Source organism: Ipomoea triloba, chromosome 10 (assembly GCF_003576645.1).
Source record: "Ipomoea triloba cultivar NCNSP0323 chromosome 10, ASM357664v1".
Lineage (NCBI taxonomy): Eukaryota > Viridiplantae > Streptophyta > Magnoliopsida > Solanales > Convolvulaceae > Ipomoea > Ipomoea triloba.
In genome coordinates this window covers 1,379,178-1,391,244 of record NC_044925.1, presented here as the reverse complement: position 1 = coordinate 1,391,244, position 12,067 = coordinate 1,379,178, and the positions used below count along the sequence as shown (strand labels likewise).

Sequence of the window (12,067 nt, the reverse complement as noted above, 5' to 3'; positions counted from 1 at the left end):
GTGGAAAATAAACCAAAAAAACAGAGCTCATGCAATAATGTATATTGTCAAATGAAACTGTAGTAGAATTAAAATGATAATTTGGTATTGATATAATGAAACTAATGTTCGTGTGGGAGAAAATGAAACTAAAAACTATAGCAATATTATCAAATGAACTGAAGTTTAATTAAGATGATACATACTCCATATGTAGACCATGGTCCACGGTAAAATTTTTCATCTAAAACAACATTCAGATTATGCATATCCAATTAACATATTATGTATCTTCAGTTAATAAATTATGTATTTACTACAATTAACATATTATGTGTTTGCAGTTAACATATTATGGATGTACATTCAATTTATTCATATGTGCATAATCTGTTAACTGAATGTATATAATATGTTAACTGCCGTCATATAATCTGAATATCGTTTTGGACAATGGTCCACAATGTATGTAATGTGAACCCTGGTCAAATTTGCCTTAACTAGTTAACTGATTTAAAACAAGTTGAGAAATTTTACTCTTCTAGCAGTCCACGACTACAAGATGCAGGATTCGAATTTGACTTTGTTGTGAGCTCTAGTGTACAAGCATTTGTGGGGGGGGGGGGGCGGGGGGGTCTATAAAAGAAGTGAGGCACATCCCACGATTTATTTCTCCACCAATCCCTAAGGTAGAAGCAGTAAGTGATGCTCAAATTTAAGCTTTAAACTTATAAATTTTGATATGTGATTATGTATGTGGTTACTCCATATAAATTAAAGATTTATTCTTTAAAGTTGGTAGCTTGGAGGGTTTATAATATTATGAATTTCTAACCGTAGTTATGTAGCAATTAGTGAAGACCATGATTTCGATTTGGTTCTAAACCGAAAATTCAGGGTTCAAAATAGTTTTAAGTCATGTAAATCAAAGAATTGGGCTATGAGTTTGACTGAGATGGTAATATTTTAATATGAAAATCATATTCCACCCATTTAATCATCATTCTCAAGGTATCAACATTAATGTTTACATCACTAGTTAATTTTGATGTGACTTTGATATTATCCGTACTTTTGTTTTTGAACCATGTGTAATGTGTTGAATTATAAAGTCATTTTCGAGTACACAAATCTATTTATTATTTTATTAGTCTGTAATTTTTTATGATGTAATCAATTTACATTCTTTGATTTATAAAAAAAAGTCTGCAATTGTTATCTAAATATGCGTTATGGATGAAACCTATCTTACAACCCTTAACCAGCAAAGGTCGATATTTGTTTACACAAAAAACATATGATTTTAACGTCGTTTTAAGGTGGTTGAATTTTTAACTATTGTTGGATGCGATACATAATACATTATTGTGATGGTCACCAAATGAAAGAAAAGTGACAAAACGAGACCAACTGCATTTATTTATAAATGACAAATCTAAGAGATTCCTTCAATCCAACCATATCTTATATTTCTATTTATTTATGAGATCACCGACGAAGCAACCAATTCCAATGATTACAAGGATTGGGGTCAATAGTCATATAGTGCATGGATTAGAGGTCTATATTATTGCAAAGTGAATTATGGTAAAAAAAAAAAACAAAATTATATTATATAGATTGCATCATGTGAGAATGTGTGCTTAAGTATGAATATGTGAACCCAAAAGTGTACATCACAAACTACAAAATTGTACCATATAATATGTAAAAATATAATTAAAAAAACAAGCGAATTCTAAAAGTGCATTACACAAAATTACAAAGTTCATCCGTTGTTGAGTATTTGAGTTACTCTTTTACATATTCTTTGATTTACTGGAAAACTCACAATTCTAAATTTACATATTCTTTGATTTACTGGAAAACTCACAATTCTAAAAGTACAGTGCATTAGATTTACTGGAAAACTCACAATTCTAAAAGTACAGTGCATTACACAAAATTACAAAGTTCATCCGTTGTTGAGTATTTGAGTTACTCTTTTACATATTCTTTGATTTACTGGAAAACTCACAATTCTAAATTTACATATTCTTTGATTTACTGGAAAACTCACAATTCTAAAAGTACAGTGCATTAGATTTACTGGAAAACTCACAATTCTAAAAGTACAGTGCATTATGCAAAATTACAAAGTTTAGCAACCTGTTTTATGATCCTAGTCGGCAGAAGACTTTGTGGCCAATAGTCAACTCCCACGGGAAGTCGAATTTGAAACATTGTAGTTATCAAGTAAATCGTCTTTTACATATTCTTTGGTTTATCAAAAGCCCGCAAAAAAAACACTCGTATTCATTCTAAAAGCGCGCTATACAAAACTATAATGTTTAGTCAATCCATATTGTGACCCTAGCCGCAAAGAACTTTGTGACCAATAGTCAATTCCTACAGAAAATCAAACTTAGAATTTTATAATTATCAAACTAATTATTTGGCTAACTTGATTGGGGTTAGCTCGATACATTGCGTTGTGCTTTTATATATCATATCATATGGTATACTGGCATACTGCTATTTTCTAGGCTCCTTCGGATTGAGTGGAAGTTCTAACTTATCACCATATCCCAAAAGTTGTAGTTGCCGAACCAATTAAAAAGCTTATAATAAATAATTGATTTTATATGAGTTTATATATTGGCAATATTCAATTCAAATATTAAAAAAAATCCTTTTAAATAATGCATGTAGTATTAGTTGTGAGACATTATTCTGAACACCAACTTCAATAATATACCTTTAAAATTTGGACTGCCACATAAAATATCAAATTAGGTGTACTCATAAAGGTGTCTTGTAGTGACCTTATTTGAAGCGAAAATATGTTGTGATTATGACAAGAGAACATATACTAAGAAAGATCTGAGCTGAGCTACTGTTTCGAAAAGAGTGGTGTAATGAGTAAAACATGTTTTTAATTTTGTACGTAAAAGTCATTCTTATTAACGTTATTTTAGTTGAGTCTATTACACGTGGACTACTTAGAGTGTGTTTAGTTCAAATATTAAAATTAAAATGGTAATGAGAATCAAATACTTAATTAGGGTGCATTTGGTTCGCACATGGGAATCGGAATCGGAATGTGTATCAAATGCTTGGTAATGGTAATGGTAATGAGTTTTGGTGAAAGTATTTAGCATGTTTGGTAGTTGGGTGGAATGGGAATGATTATTAATAGCTGGTGAAGAAAGGAGGAAGGGAGATGAAACTCTTATTTAATAAGAGTATGAGTTTTCTCATTAATGAGGTATTACAAACTCATAGTAGCATTCACAAAACCTATCAACCAAACACAAGCAATCACTTTCATACCCATTCTTTATGCCTAAACCCACCAACCAAACACACCCTTAGTAATGATAATATGTTTAGTAGAAAAATACTTTTTGTTTGATAATAAATAGGAATTAGAATCAAAATAAATAAGTAAATAATTAATTAATAAAAATATAAATAAATAAATATATAAAACTATATATTACATATAGTAGGGCACAAATTAAAAGTTTAATTGTATTGAACAGCGCAACACTACAAATAACACCACCAAAGTTTTATTAATTTTTGTTTTTTTTTTTCATTGTTTTAAAACCCATTATGGATTTGAAGTAAAGTATGTAGAACTTTTTCCATTCAGGCTTTATATTTGAATTCAAATGCAACCTTTTTGTGACATGACCACTCAAACATGCAAGAAACAATTTTAAGCAGGCCAAGCATGTGATGATGCACTATATCACCATGTTCTTTATTTTTTTTTTTGAAATACCATGTTCTTTATTCTTAATTATAATAATAATAATAATAATATCATTAATAATAATAATATCATTATTGTTGTTGTTGTAAATTTAAATTGACAAGTAAAGTAGAATGATATATGAGTTGAATGAAAAACACTAGCATAGCATTCCAAATAATGTATCCTACGAACCGAACTTCTACTTAATAAAATTACTGGCTTTCATTACATTGAATTTTTTAAAAATTTCAATTAGGTGTAAATTAAAAGATGGAAGTGGATAGAAAAGGAAGAATGAGATGGAAATGGAAAATGACGAATAGGTTGCCTTTGATTAGAGGGCGGCAAACGGCATTCCTATGAAAACGAATCACGCGACTCCCGTTCTCAGTTTTGCGGCGAGGTCACGTTGTTGCCTCCTATCAATGTAATATAAACCCACATTTTTTTAATATTCTTCATTACAAACATAATAACATGTATAAATATAATGTTAGAAAATATATTTTTAGCCACAAATTTTTAACTTCGTCTTACATACTTTTTAGTTAAATCATACATGAGAAAAAAAAATCATGGGTAACAAATTCGATTAAAAGGACTGAAATTCGTGACATTCAGATACAAGAAATTCGTGTCATTTATAATATATATTTTGTTGGGGGTTGCCCACTATTTCTTTATTTCTTTGCCTACAAAAGGCAAAATTACATCTCCCCTAAGGCTCAACACGCCGGTCCGACTCCAGTGTCTAGTGTCCATAAAAGCCACCACATTGTGTATGTAATACTCACACACTGTGGCTATCATGATTTGATCATGTGTTATTACTTAAGGGCCGGCCCTGGGCATGTTTTCCCAGTGCCACTGCACAGGGCCCCACAAAATTTTGGAGCCCCAACTGTAAAAAAAAAATGAATGTATGTATATTAGATATATTAGTATTTTTTATGTAAAACTTTTACATGAAAATTGGGGTTCAATCACTTAAAAGTATCGAATATAAACAAGAATGGAAGTTGTTAATTTGAGTATGATTAGAAATATGTAGAGCAATTTGAATGTGATTAGAATTAGACAGGGCAATTTGAGTATGATTATGGAAGGGTGGCATAGAGATATAGAATAAATTCATAACCTTAGCATATGTAAGTGTGCCAAAGACCTTGTGGTCTAGTGGCACCCGGTTTACATTCCCACATGGAATGGGTGTGTAATACTACATTGTAAACGAAGATCAGAAGTCTCAACAATTTTTCGGTAATTTTGATTTTCAAACAAGTTTGTAATTTTTATTTTGACATCTCTTCAACTCTTTAAGTCTCAAACAATAAAATTGCAAAACATCAATTAATTACGTTAATACACATATATATAAAGAGGGCCCAAATTAGAATATTGCACAGGACCCCTATTTTAATTGGAACGGCCCTTATTACTTTTAATCTACGACTCAAGAACCAATTGAAATATCCATACGAGTCTATTTGTTTATTTGTTGGTGATAGTGAATTTTTTTTTTTTTTTGAAAACGGTGATAGTGAATTTTGAGTTCGGATTTTAAATATTGTCTTTATTTGGCTAATTGAAGTAATTTAGTAAGCTCCTGGCCTAATCATTCGTAATCAAATCATTACATAACTAATGCTCAACTACCTACCTATTCCTTCCACTATTTTAGCAGGAGTCTCTATCTAACAGTATCCATCATATTAATATATTATTACGCTAACCAAATAACTATTCCGTAATATACTGCATACCATTCTGTAAATGAAGTAATATGTATTAAAATATTTTAATTTAAAATTCGATGATAATTTAACTCTAAATTATTTAAAATTTAATGCCACTACTAAATACTAGAGTTTAAACTAAAATACAAAAAAATATTATTATTATTATTATTATAGTGCTTCCCGTGTGGCCGTGACCATTAGGTACGCATAAATACACCACAAAGTGTTCAGAAATGCATCATTAGGTGTGGCTCATTTTTTTGTGTGTGGTGCATTTCAGTGTTTTCGCATATCTAATGGTGCGACATCGACTACACGGGAAACACTATTCACATATCCACATATATATACATATATATATATATACATATATATACATACATATATATATATACATATACATATATATATATACATATATATATATATACATATATATATATATAAAGAACAATAAATATCCTTTAGGATCAGGAGTTGATGTTATGTAATGTGTATGTATCAACTTGCGGTGTACGGCAAAGCGCGAGTGGAGACATGGTGGGTGGGAGGTGATGCCAATGTCTAACGGTTGGTCATCCACGAAGCTGATGAGTTTAGAGTTAGCTGGGAAGAATCTTAAAATAAATAAATGAAGCCTTTTGATTCTTGATCGAGTTCGTAATAGTGGAAGAAACATAAAAATAGTCAAATATATTAGGAAAATAAAGAAGATGCGTTTAATAATAGGAAAAGTGTTTTAGTTTTTAATGTTTCGATATGCGTAAAGATAATGAATGTTCTATTTTTTAAGTTAGTTTGTTAACTTGGTAATTACAGAAGCACAAGTTAAATTTTTAATGAGAACTTGACTCTTATGATTTGAACTGAACAAATTATAATACAAATATTTTTGTAAATCATGAATAAATTGTACATTTTTAATGTATTAAATATATATTTAGTAATCAAATAATGTATATTTAATACATTAAAAATGTAACTTTTATTCATGGTTTATTCAATTTTGTGGACCATGATCCATGGAATGCGTAGTCTTAGAGTTGTCAAAACGGAAGAATGCGTAGTCTTAGAGTTGTCAAAACGGATTTACTTCCTCAGTCTCGCTTGTACCTCCCTACAAAATGGTAGTGTGTTTAAAGTACTACTATTTGTGTGTGTATATATATGTGTGTGTGTTTATTTATTTATTTATATTTAAAAAAGTGTATTAGTGATTAGTAAATTGTAAGGATGATTTGTTATTGATTTATGAATTAATGCATTATGTATTTGATTATTTATTAATTACTATTTGTTTAACAAATTAAAAATGCATAAATGTATGTGGTCCCCGCCATGACCCGTGGACCTAAGGCAAAGTCAGGCGGGCTAGCCCTTGTTAGGACCGCCAAATTGACGAGCTTTTTAGCTCGCCTCACCAAATGATGCCTACCCTGTTAGCCTACTTTGACGACTCTATCTAAATTAGTTTATCTCTTTGTAATTTTTTATACACTAGAATCATAAGATGGGGTTTATTTGTATTGTTACTAACAAAAAGATAATGAATTTGAGAATAACATGAAAGGATCATCTTAAAAATTTGAATCTTTAATGTTTTAGCATGTGGTTAGATCGGATTAATGTTGTTACATTACAGTACATTATCTCACAAGAACTGGGATGCTGCTTTCTTTAAAATTTACCCATTTTTTGCCACTCAGCAATGTCAGGTACAAGTTGAGGGCCACGCAGCAAGTCTTTTTTGTCTTGACATTAAACGCAGCAGCGACACTCTAGGCTCTGCTCACTCCTCTATTTTATCCCTTTATTATATCTATTGCATATATATCTGTATTTTTTTTTGTAACCCGCCATCACAAAAACCCATATTGCTTCACACACACTCCTGTCTCTCTACTTCCCCAAGTTGAGAAACCGCTCATCTTCTCCACCCAATTGACTATTATACCTGTTTTTGCAAAACCAAGAATTGACCTTTTCTGCTTGTCTTCATGCCCTTCTCAGAATATGTTGTATCTCCAAAGCCTTGTGGTGCTCTTTGAGCTTGAATTTTAACTGGGTTTTCACTTTTCTTGAAGTAGATTTCAGCTGGGGCTCTGGATTTGAGGTGGGCCTTTTTGGAGTTCCAAGGGTTTGGGTCATATGGATGTCCCTTGTGATCTTGAAATGGATGTGAATGGTGAAGAGGTTTTCATGGTAAACAAGGTAAAGATTCTGTTACTGGGATTCTTCTGTTTTGTTCTATTTTGTAAAGAAACAACTTTTTCCTTCTCCTGAAATGTAAATATTTGCTTTTGGTTTTGGAGAACTCTTTGAAATGTTGCTTTTTCTAGCAATACCTAATCCAAGAATTCTTTCTCATTTTTCTGATTGATTAAGGTTGATCATAGCCTAGCTATGTCTGCTAGGACTGCAATTCTAGTGTGAGAAAAACTTTATTACAGAAATTTAAACCCCAATGGTTTTCAGTAATTATGGACCAATTATTTCAGCATTTTCCATAATTGCTTACATTATCAGCTCTAATAGTAGCAGTGGCTTCCAGATTTGAGGTTGGGCTTCATGAGCTACATGTGTCTTTGCTGTCTTTTTAGCTTCCATAATTGTACTATTATGCAATTTCCACTGACTTTTCCAGTTACTAAGCAAAGAGAGAATTAATGTCTGCAACTGTATTGCTGGAATGTGGGGTTGAAGCTGAAAACTCAGTTTTCTCCCACTTCTAACCTATCATCTATGCACTGGGTAAATCCCGTCTTTTGACCATAGTCAACAAAGGATCACATGGAGCTAAACTAGCCTAGGTTGTCCATAGCTGATCGGCTCAAACCAAGAATGCCAATAAACTGTTCTAGTTGAGAGTCGAATTTGTGACCTTGTCAATAACATGATCAACTTGGCTGAAGATGTCCCACCATTCTTGTTTTTGTTTTTATTATTTGTGTGGCCTCTTGTTAATTATTGGTGTAATTATGGCATTTAAATGCCCTTGCCTTTTTATTTCTTTTTTGTTTCTTTCACATCTTTTTAGAGTGACTAAAAAGGTTGCTCTCATTTCATTTCATCACTGTGCTTTCCCTTCTTTGCTGGTATGGTCACTGGCAGACAGCTTTTCTGGATTCCCCTTCAAAAATTAAATGCTTATAACGACCTGTCATAATTTTTATTTTCAACATTTTCAGATTAATTCACATACTCCACTGCTTTTGGGCTGGTTTTCCACTTTTCCCAGCAAAATAATTATATGACTTAATCTCAGATTATTTGCTGTATGTACAATTGTTGTTTTGTAACTTGATTTTGGTTTCGCATAAATGGTTGCAGAATGTTCTGTCTTTTTATTGCGGGAGAATTCGCAAATTGTTTAGCAAATCGAAGGGCAGGGGGAGTAATGTGAAGGTGATTTTCCATGATTTTCCCGGAGGGGCTGAGAGTTTTGAGCTAATCGCGAGGTTCTGCTACAACAAAGGTAATATTAGTGTAAACCCGTTTAACGTTTCAGCTCTGTACTGTGGGGCGCATTTTATGGAAATGGATAAATGTGACTTTGGGAGCCAAAATCTGGTTGATAAAATGGAGAAATCGCTGAAAGATATTAGATATTGGACATGGTCTGAGCTTGTTGTGGCTTTGAGGCAGTGCCAAAATTTGGTTCCCGTGGCAAGTTCTTCGGGTATGCTCGATAGATACCTCGATTCTCTGATCGGGAGGGTAGCTTCGTCTTGTGAAGCAAGTCCGTGTCCTTCTGCCTCTTCCCCCGAGAGTGGCGGTTTTCGTTTGTCCTGTGACACTAGAAGCACTGAGAGCTTGAGAACTAGCATCTTTCGAACAACAACGTGGTGGTTTGATGATCTTGCAAGTTTCGAGCCCTTTCTGTTCGAAATGCTGATTAAGCAAATGGTGTCCAAGAACTTTGATCATATAGTTCTGAGTAAATTTATCTTTTACTACCAAAAAACGAAGTTCGCTGCTGCAACAACAACGGGCGAGAAATCCAAAATCATGGAGACAGTTATCGGGATGCTTTATTTGCTTGACTCGAGTGCTGTTCCCTGCAAGAATCTATTCGTGATGCTCCGGGTTTCTGCGCACTTAAACATGAGCAAATGCTGCAGAAACAAGCTGCAAAGCATGATCGGTTCGCAGTTAGACCACGCGACGTTAGACAATTTGCTACTTCCATCGCCTCTTGGGACGAGCTATTTATATGATGTAAATTCTGTTCTTAAGTTTCTGAAATCATTTCTTAGCAGAGGAGCTTGTTCTGTGCCATTGACTCGACTAAAGAAAGTCGCCCACTTGATGGACTTGTATGTAGCAGAAGTAGCACCTGATCCTCGTTTAAAACCGGCTAAATTCCTCGCCCTAATAAGGTCGTTGCCCGATTCTGCTAGAGACTCTCATGACAGAATTTATCACGCAATGGATATGTATCTGGAGGTATAGTCCTCTTTCTCTTTCATTTTATCTAAAATGTTGAACATATATAATATATAAACATAAATGTGCAATCCAACTATCAGCTTAGACTTTTAGTTGAGACAGAGCATATGCTTCAATTATGTCATATTCTTGATTGGTTTCCTGGCTTTGTGCAACCATATTGATCTCGAAAGTTCATTACATATGATCTATATGCTCAAGAATACAGCATAATTTTTGCCTGCTCCAGTCGATCTCGAGTGTTGAGCATATATATAATATATATAAACATAAATGTGCAATCCAACTATCAGCTTCAGAAGCTGATGAAACATTTATCTGATTGTCTACGTGCTTCAGGTTCATTCAGGATTACCCGAAGAAGAAAAGATGACAATCTGTTGTGAACTGAATTACGAGAAGCTCTCAACCGAAGCTCGCAACCATCTTGCCCAGAACAACAAATTTCCATCAAAATCTGCAGTGCAAGCTCTGATTTCCCAGCAATCCAAGCTCAAAAGCCTGCTCCAGAAAACCAATCAAGACTCCCCGTGTCGTTTCCAGAGAACCGAGAGTCTGAAAAAGGATGACCAAGGCTGTGAACAAATCGTCCTCTACGCCCGAAAACTCGATCTTTCAACCCAGAACGACAACCTCAGAGCGCATTTGCAAGGTATGCAATGGAGAGTAATGGAACTGGAGAGAGTCTGCCGGAAAATGCAGATTCAAATGACAAAGATCATGAAATCGAGACTCACAAGCCAAACCAATCCCAGATCTTTACCTAGGCTTTGCTCATGATCTGAAACTATCTACTATGCACATTTATATGCTCCTTATTCTTTTCGAACATGCACAATATATGTACATATCATATAAAATTAGCTGTACTCATCTGTTCTGTTCTTGTTAGGATCAAACGTTTACCACTACACCAAAACCTATATCTAATAGCAAAGGCGAAATTTTATTTTCTTATACTGCCACCACATTTTCGAGAGTCAGGATGCTGGATTTGACCCGTCAGGCCTCGGCCTAACAATCCCTTAGCCACCAATTTCTGGACTTGACCCTTTACTTGCCTCTGCCTAACAGTTCTGTTCTGTTCAGTTCATTGAATTCCCAATTTCTCCCAATTTATCTTGTGGAATCACATTAGAGTATTCAAGTTTTGGAATCTTGGATGTACATAAAACAGATAAGAGGGATAAAAAGATGTGTTGTATTGATGCACAGAACTGTTTATTCTCTGTGAAATGGGAAGAGATAAAAAGATGTGTTTAATGATTGCAGAGACAACTTATTCTCTTAAGTTGTGTGAGACAAATGAATTTGAGGTCAAGTCATTTTCCATTTCATTCTTCTGTTCAGACAAGCCATGATGCTCCTCAACCTAATTGTCTGCCCATTGAAAAAAATCTCATAAAGATGTGAGGTTTCTATCACCAGACTGAATTCTCACTACTGAATCTCAGAGAATATATGGAAGGACATGTGAAGAAACAAGAGAGGTTAAAAATGAGGAAAGAAACAAGTTTGTTATGTATGGTTAATTATCTCATTGTAAATTTGTAGAAGTTGGTAAGTTTTTGATTTGGCGACTACAAGGTTACACGCTCGACTCTCAACCGAAATAGCCTATTGACTTCCTTGGTTTGAGCCCCATTTATGAACGACTTTGGCTGATTTACTTCTTTCCAACTTTTCTTATCTAAATCAAACTTGAAACCCGTTTGGTTCACATGAAAATACATTTTTGGGAGGTTTTCTTTTCTTTTTTTTTTTTTTTTAAATTTGATAAAATATATTGAGTTTATTACCGAAATGGTCCCTCGACTATTGCAAAATTACCAATTTGGTCATCGATAATTTTTCGTGTCCAATTAAGTCCCTCGACTTTGAAAATTTTAACCAATTTGGTCCTCCGTTTATTTTGCTGTTAAAATTGGGACCAAATTGGTAATTTTGCTATAGTCAAGGGACCAAATTTGTAATTTTACTATAGTCAAGAGACCATTTCAGTGAAAAATTAACTACCAATTTGGTCCCTTGACTATAGCAAAATTACTAATTTGGTCCCTTGACTATAGCAAAATTACCAATTTGGTCACAATTTTAACGGCAAAATAAACGGAGGACTAAATTAATTAAAATTTTCAAAGTCGAAAGACTTAATTGG

At 33.5% G+C, this 12,067-nt stretch overlaps 1 protein-coding gene across 1 annotated transcript; it reads left to right on the top strand.

Annotated features, from left to right (window-relative positions):
• Positions 1-7,321: 7,321 nt before the first annotated feature.
• LOC116031606 (BTB/POZ domain-containing protein At3g22104) lies at positions 7,322-10,866 on the top strand. Its single transcript, XM_031273846.1, has 3 exons — positions 7,322-7,671; positions 8,791-9,906; positions 10,249-10,866. The coding sequence occupies exons 1-3, from the start codon at positions 7,609-7,611 to the stop codon at positions 10,687-10,689; spliced, it is 1,620 nt and encodes a 539-aa protein (XP_031129706.1). The 5' UTR covers positions 7,322-7,608; the 3' UTR covers positions 10,690-10,866.
• Positions 10,867-12,067: the final 1,201 nt, after the last annotated feature.